The sequence below is a fragment of the Aphis gossypii genome, chromosome 1 (genome assembly GCF_020184175.1).
Source record: "Aphis gossypii isolate Hap1 chromosome 1, ASM2018417v2, whole genome shotgun sequence".
NCBI lineage: Eukaryota > Metazoa > Arthropoda > Insecta > Hemiptera > Aphididae > Aphis > Aphis gossypii.
This window is the reverse complement of record NC_065530.1, coordinates 83,400,378-83,425,760: the sequence shown is the minus strand read 5'-3', so window position 1 is coordinate 83,425,760 and position 25,383 is coordinate 83,400,378. Positions and strand designations below refer to the sequence as shown.

At 31.5% G+C, this 25,383-nt stretch overlaps 1 protein-coding gene across 4 annotated transcripts in view; it reads right to left on the bottom strand.

Annotated features, from left to right (window-relative positions):
* The window catches only part of LOC114123889 (WD repeat-containing protein 47), a 42,820-nt gene that overhangs the window by 12,075 nt on the left and 5,362 nt on the right, over positions 1-25,383 (bottom strand). Inside the window, exons 1-2 of one of the 4 annotated variants that reach the window (XM_050197246.1) lie at positions 24,204-25,360; positions 203-459 (exon numbers count right to left, since the gene is read on the bottom strand). In XM_050197246.1, the coding sequence (XP_050053203.1) occupies positions 203-459; positions 24,204-25,148 (1,202 nt within the window). In that variant the 5' untranslated portion in view covers positions 25,149-25,360. Of the gene's footprint in view, positions 1-202; positions 460-10,346; positions 11,078-19,401; positions 19,667-24,203; positions 25,361-25,383 lie in introns of those variants that run through there. The other 3 variants (XM_027988886.2, XM_027988120.2, XM_027987376.2) reach the window with 3 other exon arrangements.

The window sequence follows — 25,383 nt, the reverse complement described above, 5'->3', positions numbered from 1 at the left end:
TAAGGTAGGGGGGTACAGAAAGAGGACGAAAATTTCAACCGTCTTTTTAATAAGACGCATAAACGAGCGATTATAGAGACGAGTGCGTGTCGGAGGTTCGCGTGAGTTATCCATATTTATATTTATCTGTCGGTCGAAGAACGTAGTATAGGACAAGATCCCGGGTTATGTCAGGCACAGATCGAAAGAGAGATTTACTGACCTTATATCCGTCACTTTTGGATAGGCACATATCCGGAGTGTTTTGGAATTGGATCCGACCGCGTACACGGAACCGTGCGGGTGAAACTCCGCGCACCGGACCGCTTGCACGTCCTCCAACCGAGTGACCGCTATGAACCTGGGCTTGCCGTTTTGGTCGCTGTTATATGCACTACCGTCCAAAAGTCCGTCTCCAGTGTGGTTGGCTCCGGCGGCCGTCTTGTTACTGCCGATGGCTGCCGCCGTCGTCGTCGTCGGCTGAAACGATAAAAACAACAAATTAAGATTACAACAAACGATGATGATGATATTATTATCATTTCGAACATAAGACTTCGTTTTAATCATAATACTTAATGTAGTAAACATATTAATGTATCGATAACGTTAACAGTACAAATAATATTGTATGATAAACCCGCAGATGTAATACAATAGACAACCGACTTACTATAGCCCCCCGCACAAACGTAATGTTTTGAAGCCCGGAAAATTGACCGCTTTTGTTATTAAAGAGATCGTTTACTACAATTCGAAGTTTTCGTTGTTGATAAACAGAGAATACCAATACAGAAGATCCGATTCTATCACATTTCAGTTCATATTTATGAACGAATTGTAAACACGGACCTCTTTGATGATAACTGTAAGATGAAAAGTCGGTCATTTTACTGACTTTTAAATTAAAAGCAATCGAGTTATTTTACGTATCTGTGCTAATAACGTATTTAATGTAGATAAGTTGCAATATATTAATATGAAATTCTCAATATACATAGCCATATTACATGGGCTATGATTTAAAATCGTTTCTTATATGTACAATTTGTCGTAACACTTTTAAGTCGTCAAATTAAATCGTCAATTTATAAGACTATAATATAATATGTATACTATTATTCTGAATATAATTATTATATTTCAGTATACTCGCGTGTCACTCGCGCCAAAATTCAATAATTATCGTGCTCGTACTAATACTACATCATTATTATGGTAGTTATTTACAATCATTTTTTCTCTGGATTTCTATTTTTTAAAACGACAGTAGATATATAAAATACACGCATAAGCATGAAGTCTGCCAAATACCTATATTATAGAACGTTGTATTATTCATCTATCGATCTATACCAGTATATCGCCCTACACCCTTTACCCCACAACGATTCGCGGTTTTTGTTATAATTGCGTATACGCGCTAAATCGTACATAAAATTATAATATCATTATACCATGTGGGTACACGGCGAAACGCAGTGATGAGAACAATATGTTATATATAGTACAATATCGCGTCGTGCATTATTGTCTATACATTGTAATTTATACCTGTAGAGTGTATAATATCGTATTATATTTTGTATTCGAAAACAATGATGCCGTGAGCCCGCGGGCCACGATGACTCTTACACACTCGACCGAACGGGGATGGTCGTCGGCGTCAGTCACGGTACCGCGAGTTTCTAGTCCGCTCGCATCAAAACCGCGTATATTTCTGTACGACGCGCAATACACAATACGCACACCTACGCGGCTATACGTTATAATAATAATAATAATAATATACAGGCAACAGTGTATACAAATAAAACAGTTGTTGTGATCGTCGGCGTGCTATGCGTGAAAATCGCTTTTAAACCGAAACGTCGACGGTATATATACACCATAATATTACGCACCGATAGGCGTATGCGCTGCGTAGGTATTACATTTGAGTGAAAAAATATCTAATATTGTACGCGCGGGGTGATGATGTGCAAAGACTTCAATACTAGTCCGGTGCTCGACTTTTGTGGGTGGGTAGGGGACGCCATTTAATTTTTCAGGTATTTGAACGTGCCCCAATATACTTGATGATTATATCTAATTTTTGATCTATTTAAAGCATAATTATTTAATTTATAGAATGTTTTTTATGGTTTATGAAAACACATTTGAAAGTATAAGTGCAAAGGCCCTCGCAGTAATATGAGGTATTCTAAGGTGCTAAAGAATGACCTACGTTTTTACAGTATTGCTAGAGTGCCATTTTATTATTTTTTTCTTTATCGAACTCGCCGATCATTACATTATAGCGTGTGTGTCCATCGATTATATAATATGCCGAGTCTGCGTGAGTAGACTGTTTTAAGTACGCATCCCGCAAGGTATAGAGATACAAATTATAATATTTATATGTGTTTACTGTTCACGGAACTGCTGAGTCGAACCGGCGAGAAAACTTCAGCTGGCTTTACACTTACACGCCCCTGATCGCCGATGTGTTATAGATATATATTAAAAATTATAATAATATTATGTACCTATGCAGAGAGGCGTTTATTGAAAACAACTCGACGACCCCATTTCCAATAATAAATATAGATATATATATAATACATATTCGTATCGTTTCAAGAGCGACTCTTTCATTTTTTAAAATAAAAAAAAAATGTTTGACCATCATAAACTACGTGCACAAGTCGGTCGACCGTAAAAACAAATCGACGGCGACGGCTTGTTCTACATACTATAGCCAACATGCGCGTATTTCAATGCGTTTTATTTATGCGTTAATAAACGGTAAGTGTCAATACACGACTGTAATAGTATAAGCTCGTTTGATTATGATGATAAAAAATAATAAATAAATTATATTATTATAGTGTCTAAAACGACTAAACACCGATAAAATGTATATTATAATACTATCATATATTATAGTATTATATTGGATTGGCAATCATCTATACTCGACATTGCATATGCTCATTCAAAGACATATTACCTACAGTAAAAAATGATAAATAAGATAGATTTAAATGTACCGTTTTGCTGCAGCGACTCCCCACTCAGTCTATGGGTGTAGACCAAAGGTCAGCAAATATATTCTATGGCAGTCTAGAAATTTGAAGAAAAAAAATTGAGAGCCAGAAACGATGAACGGCATTGTTATCTCCAAATACATGATAAAAATAGATTAAATATCTAATATGTGAGGAAAACTAGGATTGAAAAAATATTTTTAGCGGTCTATTTATTTCCTATGGTGCACGGGCCAAATTTGGCGCGTGGAACGCCTATTATCAACCCCGGGTCTAGACGCTACTAAGGGAAACCGAACCTTCCACCCACACTATCGTATAAGGAAAAATGCGATTTTTAAATTTATTTTTATTATTAATTAATTTGCTTCCATACGTTTATAACCATAATAAAATATTATCATATTTCGATACGAAGTTTTCGAAAATATGTTAACCTTTCATCCGTCGCTAATTATTTTAGCTTGTTTAATGTAGTCTTTTTCAAAGTAACGGTCACGGTAATACTAAAAATTGATAAGAATGTTAAATAAATAATGATTTTACTAATTGCATGTAAAAATTTAAGTACTTTATAACTTAACTCAAGATATAACATTAAATTAAATTAAATACAATTTACGATACATATATTATGCATAAAACCAGTGAACGATCAATAATTAATAATTAATCATACGCGCCCGACGCGCATATACCCAACAATTTAAGTTTGTTTCAATAACCATTAAACATATAACAGTATAGTCTAAATTTTGTGTATATAAAAAAGAAAAGATTATCAAAGAAAAGTGAAAATTTAAGCAAACATAAAACTTTTAATTTAGATTCACTGCTCAATGAAATTATTGGTAATCCTCCGTAACACCTGAAGCGTCAATTATGCAGATTGTAAACTTACTAATATCAAATGAAATTAATAAATAAAAACAAAAAGAAATTATTATCACAAATGGTGAGTTTATTTGATCGAGTTAATAAACAATTTACCTAAATTGTGAAGGTATAGATTGTAAAATGTATATTTAAAGAAAAATAAGAAGATCCACCGCCATAAACCGCTGTTAAATGTGCATATAAAATAATCAATGATTGGACGGTGGTAGGGCATTCATCAACCACATAAAATGAAAAAAAAAATATAAATATTTTAAAACGATAGTTATCTTTGAAATATTGAATACTAACATATTAAAATTAGTTGGTTAAAACGACGTGAATTATAAGAATATAAATTGGCACCATACCATGTATAATGATATATAAACTAAATTGTTTTATACTCTTGTCCACTACCAACAGATAATATAACGGTTCAACGTAATAGGTATGCAAGAAGACTGGGAGCCTACGAATGGTAAGTTTAAAGTTTTATTTCTCAGTTATTCACTAAAATCGTTGTTCAAATGTATTTTTAATTACAATTTTTAATAACAGTTTGTTATAATATCATATTTAATATTTGCTATTTAAATTTCTACATAATACTATCTAATGTTAACATAGTATACTAAGTACTATCAAACATAATAAATATTAACATATAATTGAGAAAATAGTAGCGTTAATCATAATTACCTCTTGAGAAGACTACAAGCTGTATAGAAGTATACATAAATATAATATATATACAATATAATTATCAAAACTTTCTAAAAAATCTTATGTTAATAACTCAGTAGTCAGTAGATTTTTATTTATAGTGTAAATAACTTAATAATGTAGGAAATATTAAAATTATGCTCAGTACATTTGCATGATTTAAAAATAGATATGGATGATTTATAATATACAGTCAATCAGAATTTTAGTAAAAAAAAAAATTGCTAAAAGCATTCTTAAACGCGATTTATTGTAAGTTAAATTCTATAAAAAAAAAAAAAACAAAAAAAAAAAAAAACAGAAAATTTAGTTAACAATTTAAATCTAGTTTTTTTTAGACATTTAACATATACGACATACACAGATACGCTTTATGTTAAAAACCAGAATTTAACAAGAAATCATGCATTTACATAAGTGTTCGGAAAGTAAGTTTAATAAATCTATGCGATAACAATTTGTTTAAATTTCATAGTTTTTGGCAGACATTTATTTCCTTATAAATTAACATTTTAAGATGTATTCGTTTTTTCTTGATATTTTGTAATTCGAAAAAGAAAAAACTTAAAATATTATTTTATATTGACATTTAACTATGTAAATAAAAAGTGTATAGATACATAAATTAAATAAAAACTTTTCAAAATAATTAGTGAAGACGCACTCAAATGGATCTTTTTGTATTTATGTAATTTTTTTTTTTAGAAATTCGAAAACGTTTCTTCATTAATAACGCATTCAAAAAGGGTAACACGACAATTTAATAAATACGTTTTGACGATCAACCAGTTTTGGACCAGATTTCTTCCGCATACTAAAATCAATTTTCGTTGCTAAAAGCCGAATTTAATAATACCGCAACTATGTCGTTAATTATTGTTCATCCGCATGATAACTTCTATGCACACACTATACAGCAACACAGTCCGGCCTTGATGACAACGTGTATTAGCCATAGCAAACATACTTCATATTCTATACTGTGTTTCACCTACATTTACACGACCGAAGTGTATACAATAATAATAACATTACCTAGGAGTATGATTTCTATATACATGAAATGGAAATGTAAGTATGTAAGTGAATAATCGAAACGCTTTCAAACGCGTAATGCCAAGTAGGTATGATATTGTGACTTGACCTTTCTTTCATTCCCCTTATCTGTAACGATTTGTTACCACCCGGAACGTTTTACGAGTTTAATAAAAGCTATATGTACTTACACCTCGACACTGAGTCTACAGCAGACGGACACCGTGTAGTCATATACAATATGATATTGTGTGTGTGACAAAAACAAGTTTCCAAAAGTGAAAACCGACAATGTCGTTCTTTTTTAATCCACGCGCACCATTTTTTTCTTCTTGTACATAAAATCATTTACTCCGGTTCTAAAGAATTCGTCTTCCGCACGGCAACCTTTAAGAGTTAAAACAACAGCGAAAGTGCTCGGGTCGCTCATATTGTCGTCAGTAGTATATATGTATACTGGAACGGTTTTCGATAATGTACGGAAAACTTGTTTTATGCACAAACGCATTTATATATACATATATCTATATAGACAGATATATAATAAATAAAAATTTTATAATAATAAAGATACGCAGACAACGGAGTACGCAGAATTACAGAAAGTATTTATATGCAGTAAAAAAACAACAATGAAAAAAAATAAAATCTACTCTAAAGAATGAATTCGGAGAGCATCTATATGTTGTTTTATACACAAACTTAATATAAATCAATTTCATATTTTGTAAATATAGTTTAAAACAATATATTATATAATTAAACGTAATACCTATTATATGTAGTATAATATTTAACTACGGTTAGGTAAAGTATGTTTCTGGTTGCAATAGGTACCTATAGTGTACATACATTTTAGATAAATTTAAATCAAATTTAGATATTTTTAATTTATTATAGATAAAACACCTTGTTTGCGTAGTATAAGCTGAGAAGTTTTTATAGAGGACGTACTTGTATACAGAGATGGACACGCTTATAGAAAAATAATAATTCATAACCAAACATCCTTTGATGTTCGTCACAATACCTATTACCTTCCGACAACGTTAAATAATCGACTGCGCCTTAAACTGAATGGTACAGTAACGTACGACACACTTGTGCCTTACAGTTACATGTATCAAAATACGAATATTTGTCGGCACTCGGATACAAACGAACAATAATAAACTGCGATAATATTTGGTATTTATCTGTTATATACTGATAATTATCTTAGAGCGCGTTACGCGTTTATTTCATCAAAGTTCTCCTCGAATTTTTGAAGCTTATCCCATATTATAATATATACATAGTATAATGTAAAACGAATTCTATAGTTGTTTCTAAATAACGATCGCAAAAGTTCACGAAACAATCTATTACTAAAAGGAACTTATTGACATTGTGCATTCTATCTTTACAAGACATCAAACGCGTAGTTCTCTGGAAACAGCCGGAATTTCATTTGGCGGGAGGTGTTCAAAAATAATTAAATAGAAGTGCAATATACGCCCTCGTAAATGACTACATAAAAACAGTTGGTTATGGGTCCGATTCACGGTCAGAATTTCATTTATTTCCAGAACTATAATTAAAGCAAACGAACTTGTAGAAGCGAAATTATGTGTGTAATAATCGAATGACAAAAACGAACTCTAAAAGAACTTTATACGAAAGCCCAGTGGAAAAAATCACGGTTAATCGCTAACCACTAGCATCATAGACAATAGAGCTGGAGCCTGACGTAAAGTACCACTCGTTTCCCAAGGATTACGCACCGTAAAGGTAGAGTGATATAAATTATTCACTAATACCATTCACAGGTTTCTTGTAGGAAAAGAAATAATATATTCTTCTTCAAACCATTATTTTAAATTTATTGTATATTTCTATAATAGTGTTTCCAAACCTTTTTATACTCAATACTCTCTTTAAAAATTTCAAATACCTTACTACTTCTAGTCAATTAAAAAAAAAGAAGAAATTGATGACCTTTTACTTTACCTATAGTTAATATAAAACGTAAATAGTTTTATTATTATATATACCAAGATTATTCTATGCTGTCTAGTAACTAGGCATTGTTGTACAATTATAATATTTTTTATGTTATTTAAATGTATTTAGTATATACTATTAAAAATATAAAAAAAAATTTAACTCCTATATAGGTACATATTTCTTAGGAATTTATTTTTATTTTTAAATTAATTACTTATTTAATTTTACGCAGTTATACATTTTATAACGATAATAAATTATATCATAAGGTATATAAATATGATTGAAGGAAAATCTACCTCTGTCACTTAACAAGAATCTCAAAATTAAAAATATCCTCAATGAGGACGTAGTGCCCATATTATGAGTCATTAGAATTATGCATAATATGATAGTATGTTTGGAAAATAAAAGGAGAAATACAAAAATATAACCAAGTGTACCAACTATTGGTCTACAGATATATAAATACAGATAAGTAAATATTATGATATAGTGGCTGACAACGGTAAAATTGAGTAAAGTACAAATTCAGCGGCACTAAAGACAAAACAGCCTAGAAAATAAGAAGTCTAATGATGCATGCGTGTATATCGCTTAGTAATATTTTATTATATATATAGTATAAATACTAAACGAGTAGTTATTAACGGTATTATACATATATATATATTTTTATCAAATGGATTTGGTATAATTTTTAAACAATTAAACGTTAATAATAATATAATAATAATGGTTTTATGTAAACGTAATTAAATCTAAATAATAGTAATTATCTGAAAATGATCAGTGTAATTAAGTTCTTATTTGAGAATATCTCTTATCATTATCGGGTGATGATCCAACGATTAATACTTTCAAGAGTTAGTCGACAATTAATAATTTAATAGATATTACGACAGGCATAAGACTAGATTATTGTTGACTTGAAATGAAAGTGATTGAAATAGTCACATTTTTTAAAAGAAAAAGATTTAACAATTATAGTACCGGGTAAAAATATTTTCATAAAAATACGGTAAGCGTGTACACTAGACGGAACAACTAAGTTAACATATCATCCCACTTTTACGGCTCGTTAATGCCGAATTCAAACGATAATACGAAGCATAAGAAAATGAATTAAACGGGATAAAACGTTTATTTAAACTCGTAATGTCACGGAAAACTGTATATCTTTGAAATGACAATATTACGTATATATCACGAATAATTTTCGATTTGTGACAGAAAATCATTTATTATTATTGGGTATAGTACCAATTTATTGTCAAATGACCACGATAGACAAAGTGTATTAAAAAAAAAAAAAAATGTGTTAAATATTATTAAGGATTATACCCAATATAATATTATATAAAATATGCATATCATATCAATAGAATATTTCAAAATGGTGTACAATAAAAATATGATAAAATAAACAGTATATATTAAGAGTAATTTGCAAACTAATATTTAAGTTAAAATGAAGCACCTTTATTTATATTAAAATAAATTTATTCATGAGAAATCAAAATTTTTTGGAATTATCATTTTTAATAACATTCATCTTTAAAAAAAAGTTTAACATTTTTATTAAATTTCTTTTGCCAGTCAAAAAAATCAATGTTTTATTAAATTTAAATTATCAGTTGTAATACAAATTAATTTTCTAATAGTATCCCATCATATAACTAAAGGTCATAGAGGTAAGGATAAGCTTAAAAATAATTCTCAACATTTCAAATCATGGCAAAAAAATTTTTAAGATTTTTTTTTTATTACAATATACTTAAATATTATTTTTGTTAAATTATACTACCACAAAAATTAGTTTATTGTGTTTATTGATATATTTTCAATAAAATGAATATGATTAATAAATTTAAAATATAATATAAAATAAAATAATATAATATTTATATCGTTATGAAGCAATTCATAATCATCACTAACCTAAGTCGAAATTAACACTCCAAAACAAACATACTAAAGGATATAAATTTCAACCATATAGGTACCTACATGTTACGAACATTTTCTGCCGAAATTCCACTCGTTACACTTTTATTACAACTAATCAATAAAGGAATAAAAATGTAACGTCCAAGGTAGTATAATACTTCTTAGCCAGCCTGTAGTAGCCAGTAGGTATCCGTCTAATGGGTATAATAATAGAATAGAACGTGCGGTCAAGTATTTTTCTTTGACACATCAAACGACAATCCAACAATCCGACAACAATATAATATTTTAGATCACACAGGTGTCTGATTCATATTCAAAGAAAGCACATATTATGGCAAGAATTTATAACATTGGCAAAATACGTATTTATCTATGTAATAATGTAGCGGTCAATCATTTACAGCAAAAAAAAAACCAAAATCTCTAAAAAACTGCAGACATTATTACTACATAAATTCAGTGAAGTGGCAAAGAGTGTCAAGAGGTCTATTTTTTTTTTTTTTAAGAATGTCTAGGTAATTTGGGTATAGTCAAAATATGACAGTGACCGACTTTATCCGCGGTTTTTGGGCGGAATATATTATTATATTAGACTTGTCTCTAAAAAAAAATACTAAGTTAACTACTCGTTATATACTGTCTACCTATATACGATATGGTACAAAATATAACGTTTGCTCGTTTCGCCGATGCAGCGGGCAAAAGGGATGCGTACGACAATCGTACATAATATAGAGTAAACTTAGTTAGGGGTGGTCTTACGTGGCGGAAGAATTCAAAGCTCTTATTGTCAGCGACGTCGCGGGCCGACAGGAGGCTCTCCATCGACCGGCGCTTCCACGCGTGCCTGTTCTCTTTGCCCGGCACCTTCATCTTGCGTCTGGGATTCCCGTAGTGACAGCTCTTCTCGTACACGCCGCGGTGTCCGGCCCCCGTCGCGGGTTCGTCCAGTTCGACGACCCGGAGCAGGTTCTCGAGCGACCTGGACGGCCGGGGCCTGACGTACGCGCACTGCCGCCGTTGCTGTTGCTGCAGATTCTGTTGCTGTTGCTGTTGATGATGATTTGACCGCTGCAAAGGCGACCGCATCGCCGCCGGGTGGGACGACGACGACTTTGGCGGACGGCCATCGGCGCAACAACGGTACGGACAGCCACCGCCGTTACGGGCGGGCAAAGGCGGCGGCGGTCCGCGGTGCTGATGATGGTACGCCGCCGAATTATTGTACTGTTGCTGGCCGTTGCGGACGGTCAACGGCGGACTGCACGAACAGGGCGCGGCGATAACGTAACACGTCCCGGCGGCGGCGGCGGCGGCCGCTACGGATTCGCGACGGTAACGCGTCGCCGCTGCGGCCGTCGTCGTCGGCGAGTGCATTTGCGGCACGGCTGCGGCCGAGACGACTTTCGGTTGCGGCGGCGGACGGTAAACGGGCGGCCACGCGCGCCTCATGGTAACGGACTGAATGTAACGCGCGATAGCGACTGAACGGATGGTATACGCGAGCGCGTCGACGTGCACGCCGATCTGTCGCCGCCGCCGCCGCCGCGTCCCCTACCGCCTCCGAAGCAGACGTGCGCGCGGTGAGTGGGGTAAACCCACTTTTGCACGCGCTACCGGTCGCGTAGTGCGGTGATGTCCGACTGTGTCCTGCACTGCATTTCCGGACTTGAAGGCTCTCTTCACTGATCGTAATACCCATAATATGACTTCTTCTTCTTCTTTTTATAGTCTCCAGCACATGTTCAATCCTCCGATTTTCCCCATCGCCAGCTAGTATTTTTCAGTCCAAAGCTCCATTCTGCAGTGTCTCTACGTCTTTTTTAGTTATAAATTATTCCATATAGGTATCAAACGAAGTCACAGGTTTTACCTATACAAGATATTCTTCTACAATCGTGCGTTTAAGTTTTTTTCTGTTTTTGACGTTAGGTTGAAAACGTCAGAAAAGAGAGCATCTATCGATACCGACAATACTTATCAGCATAAAAGTAGTATTTAAGTATCTGCATTAAAGGTTATATCGAATGCACTTTCAATAATTGTGAAAAATACAACTGGAAGTTTTCTAAAAAGTATCAAACCACATAATGGTTCTATGATGGATTTGTACTTATCTTATAATCATTTTCAAATATACCAACAGTTTTGGAAATTCGAAGTTATTTTAAAAACGGATATTTGTGTCATAACTAAAGACGTGATAACACCAAAAGAAAATTGTTTGATTTTTTTTCGTAATTTTTGTAAATATTTTTGTGATCCGAATACACGTATATTGTATATACATAATAACACATTAATAAAAATATAGGTAATATATATATGTGTAATGTTAGCTTCTTTAACTTCTTTCCAGTCATCTCCTTAACCCGTCACAACTGATTTGTGTGTGTCCTAAGTTTTCCGACCGACTAGCAGCGTATAATCGAATTTCGTATTGTGTTTTGCAGATTAGGGAATTCTATATTATTATATTATATAAGATAGCGCAGACTCTGTCGTGTGCCCGAGACGAGATCTTCCCACGACGATGACGTTGTTTTTCCGGTAAAACAATAATTTACCGTAAAAGAAAACAGCTGTACAATATAAATGTATAAACATATTGAACGTGATATATTTATCAATGGTAGATGTATTTTTTAATTACAAACTAATATACGCAGTTCTATTTAGGACGCATCAGCTATATTCCTTTTAGCCGAATGAATATTTTTTTATAGAGAAAAGTGTCAGTAAGTATAGAAATTTCATTTTTCCGGTAGTTATTGAAACGAAAAAAGTAATATATAACTTAAGTGACAAAATTAAACAACAAAAACGAGTGTGGTTCTTAAAAATAACCTTTCAGGTGATATATGAACCATACTACATATTATTAACTCGATTCAGTGATAATTATAGGTACCATACAAAATAGAATGATTTATTAGTTTTAAATATTACTACAATATTGATATTGAGTACCTACAAATATTATATTGTTTTATTAAAGTAATAATTAGAATAATAATTGTATGATTTTTAATGAACATTGTACTTTTTTTTTTTACATTGCGATATTCATGAACAATTTATTGGTTTACAATTATAATACATCGATGGAATTGTAGTCATCGCAGCAATTGGACCATAATAAATAAATAAATAAATAATAATCAATCGACTCTTGGATGTAATTAGTTCGATATTATTTGATCGTCATAGAAAATTAGTAGGTTTTATAACACGATTTTACCACGAGACTTTGACGTGTTTGTAACATATTATACTTTCTACTAATGACTATTATAGCATTATGCGTTTATGCGTATATGTGTGTTCTATTCCGCTGTATGTTAACTCGGCACGAATAATTGAATTGATATACAATTTACAAGAAGACAGCGTGTTCATGGGTTCATGGGTATTACACCAGAGCAGTTACGAAAGAGAAAATTACGAATAATAATTATATGATTATGTTAATTATTAACATAATATAAACTACAGTCAACGAGTCTACCTATAATATAATATATGTTAAGTAAATAATAATACATGTAATCGAAATGCCACCGTGTTATATGAGTTGTATGAAATCGTAATGTATGCTCATGTTTACAACAATATTATTAATTTTAGTTAGGTTATAATAGAGTATATAATATGTTTCATTAAAAAAAAATGCTTTACAAACTCAAATACATAACACAGTCACATAATTTTTTAATCCCTATAGACTATTGCAACTATTCATGATGCAATAAAAAAAGACACGTTGAACACTAGGAATCATATACATATAACATATTGCGTACTAGAATTGTTTCTAATTCACACTTAAACTATGAATTTAACTTAATCGTAATCACACGTGTAATGTAATGAAACGCAAATTAATATCAGGTGTATAACTTATGAGCATTTTTGTCACTAACTGCAGTAGGTAGGTACTTATCGGAAAAGTATTCAAACAGTGATACAAATATAGGAATCTTGGACTCTCCAAATCTGAATAAGCACCCCTAAAACAACATTTGAGCGCCATAGATGTATTCATACACACTTAATACATTTTTTTCTACTTTCTCCTACAGGTTTATACTATTTAAGAATAAAATGAAGAATATCAGAAGATTATGGTAGGCTTATTTTCTCTCACCATAAGATTTTGCCTATTTACGACACTGCAGTGATCATACGACAATTATGTGCGCTGAAATCGTAACGGGAGTACGAGATACTGAATTATTAATGAGAGTTGTCTGCGTATGACTGAGAAAATCGAGTTTTAAACAAAAATGAATTAAAATTATTAGTGTTTTATGTCATTGATTAAAAAAATAATATTTTTAATAGATTTACTATATAAGTAATAACTGTAAGTATATATTATTTAAATTTCCTACAAAGGTACAGTTAATATATTACAATTTTTTTTATAAAGGTTTGGTGATGTCTTAGAATGTTTACCTTAGGGTTCTTAAAGACTTATTTAGCTGAACAGATGGTCAATGCACCGAATTCATTATACAGTAAACATTAATTTTTATAATATTATGTCAATGCAGTATTGTTGTTCTTGTTAAGTGTTAACTAACTATCCGTAATACAATAAATATACTTCACTGAAGTATCCATTTTTTTCTTTTACATTAAATTATTATAATATAAGATAACGGTAGTCAATAAAGCATGCTCACTACAGCTGTCAACACTAAAAATCGTATGAGACGAGTAACATATAACTGGTGTTAACCGCGACCCAGAGGAGCTTGAAAAGAAAAAAGACTAGCCGTTTAATTTACGACACGAGATGATATTTGGAGTGTGACAACCACACGGCGGCGGCGTAACGAGGAAAGTCGCGAGACCAACCGATCGCGTCCACCGCAGTACATTTTAACTATACACGTCTAATAGATATTATACAGGTATACCATCATATCTCGTGGCGTAAGTGTAAAACGTCACCACAGGACAATGAGCTCTCTCGTTTTCACGCGATCGACGTGCTCGACAAGCGCAGTGGTGTGTTTCTTATAATGTTCATTTTCTCATACGCGCTGGATGAATTGATCTACATAATATTTCATTATATAATAAATACTAAGGTATGTCATCATTCATACTATTAACTGCATCAAAGTCTAAGGTATGAATATTGAATATGTTATAAACTTTTAACAACATAATTTGACAATTTTTAATTTTTTTCCAATTATTGAGGAAATAGTACTAATTATTTTTTACTTTTAACATCTCCCTCCTAACTAAATTAAACACGCTAAAATAAATCACCCTCAGAGTTGAAGATTAAAGCTTAAAAATATAATGGTATAAAAAAATACATATCATGCAAAACCAATGGATTCGACGCTAATTCAAATTCTAAAACAAACTAAGAGATATTTTTATTAATTTAATACCAAAAATAATTTATAATCCGGATTATTCACTTATATTATATGAGTTATAAGTAATAAAAAAACTACATTTTCTAATAAAATGTTTACAGCCCGGCACACGTCGATTAGTATTCGTTCAAATAGAGCTTGTTTCTCTTTCACATTTTGGTTTTAATCCAACGACTATACATGTCTATATAATACATACAAATATCATCAAAAATAACATGAACTATGTTTGTGCAACAATACATACTGCAGTATTAACAAATTAATGGATTGTCAAAAGAGTAAAATTATTTTATAAAATAACTATAAAAATTAACAAATTTACAATATTTAAAAATGTATAACAATAAACATGATGGATTAAATTATGTATAATTTATTATTCAATAAATAAGATCGTTATATCTTGTGTACTTGGTTACAACATTGAACTCTAATTTTAATTAATATTTAGATAAATAAATCTACATTTTTAATTAATTTATAATTTTCCACGCTTTCTATGATTTTTACTACACGTACTTGAATTTTAAATAAAAGGAAACAAAAATCAATTAAAATCGTACTTAAATTATCATGCGATAATAGCACAACAATTAATTAAATATATTAAATAGAATGAGATTTTGTTTTAATTAGGATTTCTTATACATTATAATAAATAATAAACACTTTTGAAAACAAAATTTTCAAATAATAATTATTTACATAATTCAAAATATGAAATAATTATGTGATTTATATTAATTAATATTTTTTATATTCTTATCAGTGAATTGCATTTAAACTTTTTAGGAGTATAATTTAAAAATTTTTAAATTTTATACAAAGCTAACCAATTTTTGCTTAAAATTATTTTCTAATGCTATATTTTCTAATTTATTAATGATAATACTCAAATAATAATAGCAGACAGGTAGTATAGTAATCGAAGTAATCGAAGCATGACGAATGCATAATTCCAACTTTTCATCATTCCTAAGTAGTTTCAATCAAAATTTAATATTATATTCTCAAAATATTATAATTTTGTATTTATTTTATTATGTTAGGTTTGTATTTATAATTATAGAGAGAATATTTTAATCAAAAATAAATAAATTTAAAAGCCAAGATGAAGTTTTTTGAAGTACAACGACTTTACTATAATCTTATGTAATCAATTGGAAGGAAAAAAAAACTAAGTTATAAAATAGTATAATGAACATTAAGCACTTGTAATACAATATTTTAAAAATGAATACAATTTTAATATTTCTTCAATGACATATTAAATAATTTTACAGAATTGCCTATATTTATTGCCCTTTATAAATTATTGACAAAGACACAATATTTGGCCCCTTAATCTAGTTAGTTTAGGCAACATCATATACAATAATGAAAAAGTTATTATAATAATACTATGCTATTTAGTATTTTCCATTAAAGAATATTTTACTACATCATAAATTATACAGAAACATATTAACTTGTTTTTCACTTTGAACTGATTAAAAAAAAAAAAAGAAAGAAAAAAAAAAAGAGGTTAAAAAAACTCATATTTGGTTTTATATTTATTCATTTTTTAACTAATTAATGAACACTACTATTATTTATTACACATATCATGTGTTTCATAATTGAGCAGACTTTAAAAAATATATATATCGATTGTACCATATAGTGAAGAATTCGCATTATGAGTTATAACTGATTGTAGCATTATAACTACAGTTATAAATCATAATATAATATTATAAGAAAAATAATATATTATGATTGCCCCTGTACTTTAAGAACTATGCAATATATTATACAACGCAGTGATACAAATAGTGAAACCTAATACCTAGTCTGTATCATAATTTAAATGTATTTTATATTGTAATATTTTACGTAGAATATGTTCGACACGTATACAACATTTACTATAAATAATATTAAATTATTAATTAATTAATTTAAAATGTACGATAGCGTAGATACTTGGAGAGAAAAAAGAAATCTAAAAAAACATTTTAAAAACTGTTATCTGTATGATATGTTATTACATTGAATTTTTGGGGGGTTTAAATTTATACCAAAGTAAAAAATCAAAATTTCATTAGCCATATGGAAAACCATAATAGTAAAAACTTAAAAACCGAATTCATGAATAATAGATAGTTTATCGGCTTATCGCTACAAGTAATAATAGCATAATATTGTATAAATAAAACCGTTAATTGAATCCACAAAATTTTCAAGTAAAATCAAAATAACACAGATAAAAAAAATTAAAGATGTAATTATATTTATATAATTAGATATTTTCTTATGTCGTACTTCCGCGACCATTATTGTGGATTGTACAAATTTAAATAGTAATATAGTTTTACATAAAATAATCGATGTACCAACCTAATCAAACTATTTTAGAAATTATATAACTTTAATGTATATAAATATCAATTACTATAAAATATAAATTTTAAATCACAGTTTCTTATAACCAATGTTATCAATCATTATAGACTATACTCTATGACTGTTTGGAGCATAAAGTCTTATTAAACTCAAAAACTGCCCGTTTGAATTTCAATTTACAAAAATCAGAATTTTAAATTTTAAAAACTAAATGCATTTTTTATCTCTATGAATAATCCAGCCGCCAGTATAATGACTATATTATTTATTAAAATTATTAGTTACAAGACACGTTTATAATTAATATGATAAATGTTTTAATTAATACATTTTTATTCAATAGAAACAAAATAAAAATATTAAAAATAATTAGTCAGAATAAAAAATTTCAAATTCACACAACACTATTTTAATATCTTACAAATTTTCCTTCTACAATTATATAAATTCATTTTAATAATATTTATAAATAATATAATGTTTAAAATTAATTACTTAAATACTATTATACCAAAATGAAAGTTTTATACATTTTACTAATTTAGATTAAATAAACGGTGTATGAATTATACATATTATTAAATTGAATGTATAATTATAGGACATGAATTATGGATAATGATAACAGCCAACAAGTAACATAATATGTGTATTGTAACGCACATAATTAAATACTCATAGTAGGTGCCTTATGAAAGTTATAATTATAAAATTATAAAAAAATAAATAAATCGTTTATTTTTATCTGTTTTTGTTTTACCTATATTATTATTTATTATTAAATTATATTTGTAAAACATATAATAGAAATAAACAAAAAAAAATGTAGTTTAATAAAACCTATTAAAAATATTATGGCAACTTGTTGTTAATTAAATTTAAAGTTTAGAATTTAAATTTTGTAGTTTTAAATATGTAAATTCACGTTACCCAACAATTGCTAAACAAAACCAACACTACAAAATGTAAGTTCAATCAAATAAAATAAACTTAAATCTATTTTAATATCAATTTTACTCACAGCACTATATTTAATAGTCAAGGAATAAATTAGGAAATATAAAACCTTAAATTACAAAATGGAAATTTTTACTTATTTTTAAAAAAAGAGACGAAATATATAGTAATTAACTTAGTCAAAATAAAACACAAAAATCTAATGTACTCTTCCTCATCACCAAATAAACAATCTACGCGATATATGCAAGGAATCATATAAGTTATAAGTTTATAACCAATTACATTGTTACCAAAATGCGCAAAATACACTAAAGCACGAAGAAATTGTATTAACCAAACCTCACTCTAACACGCAATTAACAAAGAAAACACGGAAGAAATATATTTATTTTTCCATTACACATATATAATATAAGCTTAAGTCAAAAATTGTGATTAATGTTATTTTGTTTTATCAATAATCTCTGTACATAATTTACAACTAGACTAATAACTATCGCTGTTGAAGTCTTAATAGATAGTTTGAAATAACAATAATAATCAAAGACTGTAATTTAGCAACTAACCTAACATTGTGATACAATCGTAAAAACATGACATGTTAACTAAATAAATAATATTTAAAAATAAAATATAGTATTCCTCACTACCTGTCGTCACCTATCGTATAAATAAACGACTATCGAAAATTTGCATTGCGCATTTTTATTGACGAATAAAGATTTATTGCCACCCACACACGAATTTATATATATATAATATGTATATAATGTTGAGTATAAATTATACATAAATAGATATTAACATAAATTGACTAATCCGAATCCACACAATATATTACGTAGAATAATAGGCACTGGAATACATATTATAATATATTAATATATTATATTTTCTCGTAAGCAAACATATGACAGCTGCGTGAGTTGTGCACAATTTAAACAAAACCAACGCGGATATTATACACTATTGCAATGTGTGTTTTCAGTGGGTTTAATGAGGAAAAACTAGAAAATTCTAATAGAACTGCTTCGAAAACGTAAATAATAATTATTTATAATTATTACCTGCATTGAACGAAATATCTGTATACTGGCGGCTAATGACTATTTTGAGGCAACTGGTTCATATACAAATTAAAAAATAAAGAATAACGTGATCACAACCAAAATTGATGAACAGAATGATTATACTATTATCATCGTCGTACCGACAAACACTACACGTTTGATTCAAAAACGGTTTTTAAGTATATTATTATTCCGAAAAGTTTAGACACGACGGACAGATTGACTGTACAGTGTACGTGCCTACATTACACATAACAATATTATACTATCACAATGCGACGATTCGTCGGACGGAACCGGCAGGCGTTTACTGAGGGAAAACTACGGTGTAAAAACTCTGGTCAGGTCGACTGATCATCGGAGTGTTCTACTTTCATTCGACGAAAGAACTATTCCCATCGTAACGACGACGCCGATGAAAACAACAACTGAGGCAGTTATGAACATAGTCGGCAAAGCGAAGTGTGGGGCAGTTCGACCTATACCGCGGTAATAGTTGTATATTATAGTGAACACTATACGTATCTATATATATATATATAATCAGTAACAACATTATAGGTCCGGGCGAACGATGCAGTACAAAATATCATAACACAGCAGTCGTCGTTAAAGAGTGTCCTCTTCGTCGGCGAAACATTCATTGGTAATATTTTAGGTATTGGGTATGATATAGGTATATTATATCAATAGGTATACGATGTATGTTGTGATCGCGACAGTCGGTTTGGAAGACTTGGCGATATTTTACGACCTCGATCGTCTCTCAACTTAAGCTTGATATGTTTATAACTTACGGCCATTAAAAGATTAGAGAAGACAACAAAAGTATAAAAAAAACCAGATTCTTCCTATCTTCGGTGATGATTTCATTATCCATTTATGTTATTATTTTTCCAACAAACCGGAGTGGTATGGTGTCGTGTACGTTTGTGCGTGAAATGTAAATCATTTCACCGTGGGTTACGGAATACCGCCGTACCGTGGTACGAAGGACGGGGGGACCCGTTGTTTCTGGAAAACAACACGAAAAAACAAACCGGTTTGAGTAATGAAAGAGATCCGCTACGAGTATACGGTTCCGTTAAGACGAAATAAAATAATATGGTATTTCATATACATTGCCTATAAAAACTTTTTCCATCTGAATACATTTATTTTGTAATAAGTTACGCGAACGTCTGCCGTTTAAATCACAATTGGAAAAACAAAGGATCCGAGTACATGATAATATATAAATGTTTCAAAAAATAAAAAGATAAGACAAAACATTCCTTTGTATTGCTAGGTATTCGTATTCCTAGTATTTTTTATACATTGGTAAATTATAACTGCACACCAGTAGGCGGCAATAAAATAAAATCAGTATTTTTTTTTTTTAAATCGTGATAATAATAAATATGAACAACAAAAGTTATGAATAATTACTATATACATAATATGTTTGTTCCTAAATAGGAGATATACCATTGGACGTCGAGAAAAATATTTCAATAGTTTATGGATTGATACAAGTATGCAACTAGTTATTAACTATTGTACACATTTTAGTTTCCCGAACGTTTCCGTAATGTAATCCTTGACCAACACTAACTAGTCATAGATTGACGGCTATAATATGCCTGTACGACAAATACCTAGGTAATACCTATATGTGCACACATAGGTGTGTAAGTCGCATGTGGGCTAGTAGTAAGGACATGATATTATACAATCGCCTACATACCACGCATCTTCTGGTATGGCATAGACCTTGAGTAAACCTTGATAGCGACGAAAATCCTGTGCGGATACCAATGTCACCAAAATTAATGTACATTTACGGAGATAAGTTCATCTCGTAGATTAAAAACATTGTAAAATACTGTTAGCTATTATAATTAATTAAAAGTCATGATCACAATCATGTAAACAAAATCAAAATAACCGATGAAGTTTTAAGAGTTATTACTTTTTAATGTCAAGAATACGCATATTATCGAGACTAAATTTTATGAAGTATAATAAACTTGAACGAAATTGGTAAAAACCGCATAATATGTAAACTCGATAAAAAAAAAAACCGGGTCAGAATACAAAAATGTATAACGTAGGAATATTGTCTATTTTATGTGGGAAGAAAAAATAATGATACACTTGTTATTATTTTTAATTATTTTAAAAATATGAAAGGTATTCTAACAGTTTGTTTTTATTTTGACATGCGTTAAACAAATTATACTTTATATTAACCATTAGTTTTTAACATTTTAAATTAAAACTGAAGTATAAGTTTGCTGTATAGCAAACTACCCACGTTATCAATTAACCATTAACCTGCAGAATGATTTAATAAGTATTTTGTAAAGAGAAAATAAAACTAGCATAAAAATACAGAACTCAGTTTTTCATATAACCCGGATAATACCTCATATATTTAATGGGTCTTAAAAGTTTTAATTAAATCTATTTAACATGCCTAGATATGAATGTAAGACAACTTCAAAACAACTTTAAACATTACTTAATATTATCTTATAAATACAATATTAGAGTTAAAATGAAAAATAAATTAAATTAAAAACAAAGCTATACTACTACAGACACTTGTTCTTTTATTTAGGACCATAAATTATTATTATTATATAGTATTTACTACTGCAACACGTTCATCTGAATTCATACATATATATAATACTTAACGACAAAGAATCAAGTATAATATGTTTTACATTACACAAAATATGTATGATTTAATATATTTAATTGTTTACATATAATAATTATTTCTAATTACCCCATAGTTTAGATTTTAAAAGCATATTCGACCTCTCTTTGTTAAACATATTGTAATCAATAATGTGTGACTAATTATTAGTTAATATCTAATATTTTAAAGTAAAGGTAATTAAAATAAAATAAATAACTAATTATTTAACCTCCAGTTTTACAAATTAACTACCTTTTATTACTTACTACAATTTGTAGTCTACAAAACTATATAAAATATTGTTGTACCTAATACCTATAGTAGTATATAATGTAAGTACATTATTGTAACGCTAAATAGAATATTATCAATTTGTTTTAAAATCATTTTTATCATTTGAGATATAAAAATCTACATATTAAAATTTAACACAAACCAAAAATATATCACCGTGGGCAATATTTGTAATGCGTAGAAAACACGTCTTTTATAGATCTATCGATATTAGAAGATTGAAAATAACAATAACGCATAGGCTCGACTGCTCGAGGCTATAAGAAGACTAATATCCAAAATTATATAGATATATATATATATATTATATAATATACTACACAGAGCCAATGACCCAAAAATTATTTTCAGCTGCTGTGTTATCCAGAGGCACAAACACGCACGTAAATAATTGACGTTGTCAACAACAACTCCTCGGTGATTATAAGGCGTCACAATAAACGAACAATAAAATAATAATATAATAATAATAATAATAATAATAATAGTAATAATAATGAAATAAATAATCAAAATAACAAACGCTGCAGCCACTGTGCCTACTGACCATCACAGTGTCTCATACTCTCTTTGTCCACGGTTCTCAAGGATCTACAGGACCCTTATTACGTATAATATACTTTATATATTCATCATTGATAAAAGCAACACCACCAAATAACTCGGGTTATTCTCAGTTTGATCGTTCCTAGCATTGTACATATAACTCGACTATATCGACGATATGATATTGAATTGTTTATTATCATCAACTTTCCTCACTTTACACAGATGCGAGTGAAGCAATATTATAATACGGTCACGTACAATGTGAACGACCAGATTTTTTAGCCAATACGCCAATACATATACAATATACATCCATACAGATAGGTTCCAAAACATAATATATGACACATAGAAGAGTTCACCACAGTAGTCGGTCTTCGAATATCGATATCCACGTCGTTGAGAAAACAATCACAAATATAGGTAAAATGAGTGATGGTGGTTAATTGTTATGTTTGAAAATACAATAGCCATAGAACTGCAGTTTTTTAAAAACAATTACGAATTACGATTGCACCATTCAGGTTTTAAAAATCAAAAAACCATATTGAAAAAATTAATGGCATTTTTATTGTAATATAAAATTTAGGTTTAATATACATTATCTACTCCCACTAGGAATGTTATGCAATACACTTCTTGATGTAGATACTATAATTCAAATCTTTCATGCCTTTGTACATGACGTACTAATCGCTTTTTAACATATTTTTATCATCAAAAAATAATGTTAACCGATGATGGTGTGTTTGAATTTTAAACAAATTAAAATACACCACGACTTTGGGTTTACTCTACGATTACAATTTAAAACGACAACATAAATAATAATAAAATACGAATATAATATGCACAACGTAGGTACCACACATTTACCAGTTTTGAAGAAATGTCAAATCACGACGTTGAAATGTGAGTTATTGTTAAAAAAATAAATGGAAATTCACAATTGAATTTAATATTCTGCAAAAATACTATTAATAATAGTCTATTATTATAGTTTGATGAAAATGTATTATCAAAAATCTTCCTCTACCTACAGCTATACAAGGATACGACTATATGCCGACCAAGTGACGGGCTTCGGAGAGGATAAATAATAATAATAATAACAATAATAACAACAAGATTCGATCTATACTCGTGTTGCAGGTACACACGTCGACGCAGCGCCCGCATATACCGCGTGTAAATTGTGTGTACTTATATAATAGGTATTATGATATTATGCAGCGCAGACCTGCTGCACCAGCTATAGCTGACTTACCCTGCTGGTCTCCTCCCAGATGGGATCTTCGCAACCGGCCGACGAACCGGACGAGCCCCTGCGACCGGACGGGTCCCACGAGTTCCGGCGCACCGAGTCCAGCGAGTCGGTGGAGTACCGTCGCCAGGCCGGCACCGCCGTCAGCGAGTCCTTCCGGCCGGCGGCCGACGAGTCGCGGCGCAACACCACGCCGGAAGCGGCGGCGGACAGCGGCGAGGAATGCGGCGGCGACGGGGACGAGAGCGAGTCGCGGCGCGCCGAGTTCAGGGAATCGCGGCGCAGCGACGACGTGGACGACGCCAACGAGTCGCGGCGCAACGACGTCGGGAACGCGGACGGATGATGGCACAGGGTGTCGCGGCCCGGCGAGCCCAGCACGATGGAATCGCGGCGCCGCATGCTGGCCGCCGGTATGGACGCGGGCACGGAGTCGCGTCGCGGCACCGCGGCCACCGCGGCGGCGGCGCCGGACACCACGCTGCCGCGGTGGTGATGATGGTGGTGCAGGTGTTCGGACTTCCGGCGGGCGTTGGCCGCGACGCCGTGCACGTCGCAGTCGGCCGTCACGGCGAAATGGACCTTTTCCACGGACGCCCTTTTCGTCTTGGAGGGCTCGGCGCCGCCGTCTCCGATTTTGACGTCGTCGAACAGGGCCTCGAGCCTCTTGAGCGCAGCCGCGGTGGCCGTCATTTGCGCGATTTGCGTGTGTGCGAACGCGGGACCGGGACGCCGATAAATTACTAACGAATGGACAACGCGATAAGAAACACAAACGATGCGACGACGATGAAGATCGTTCACGGACGACACCCAAACACGTGCGCGTGCACCGGTTACGCGAACACTATTGAAGGTCCTCGCGGCCTGCCGAACGCGCGCGGGCAAAATCGTTGTAACGCAGTCGGCGGCGGCGACGAGGCAGTGGCCCCACCAAACGACGACCATATTGGGCTCGGTTGCCCGCGCGCGCGTTTGCCCGACGCACCGCGCGCGTATTGTTGTGACGCATTTTTACGACGACCGACAGACAATAACAGTATAAAAAATTATCGTTACTCGCGCACCTACGGCGGATCCGGTACGGTCTCTTGCGAAATCGTCAACTACGCGTATGTTTGTGCGCACCCGCCGCCCCTGACGAGGAGGAATGCGCGTCGTATAGCAACTGCAGTCGTATGAT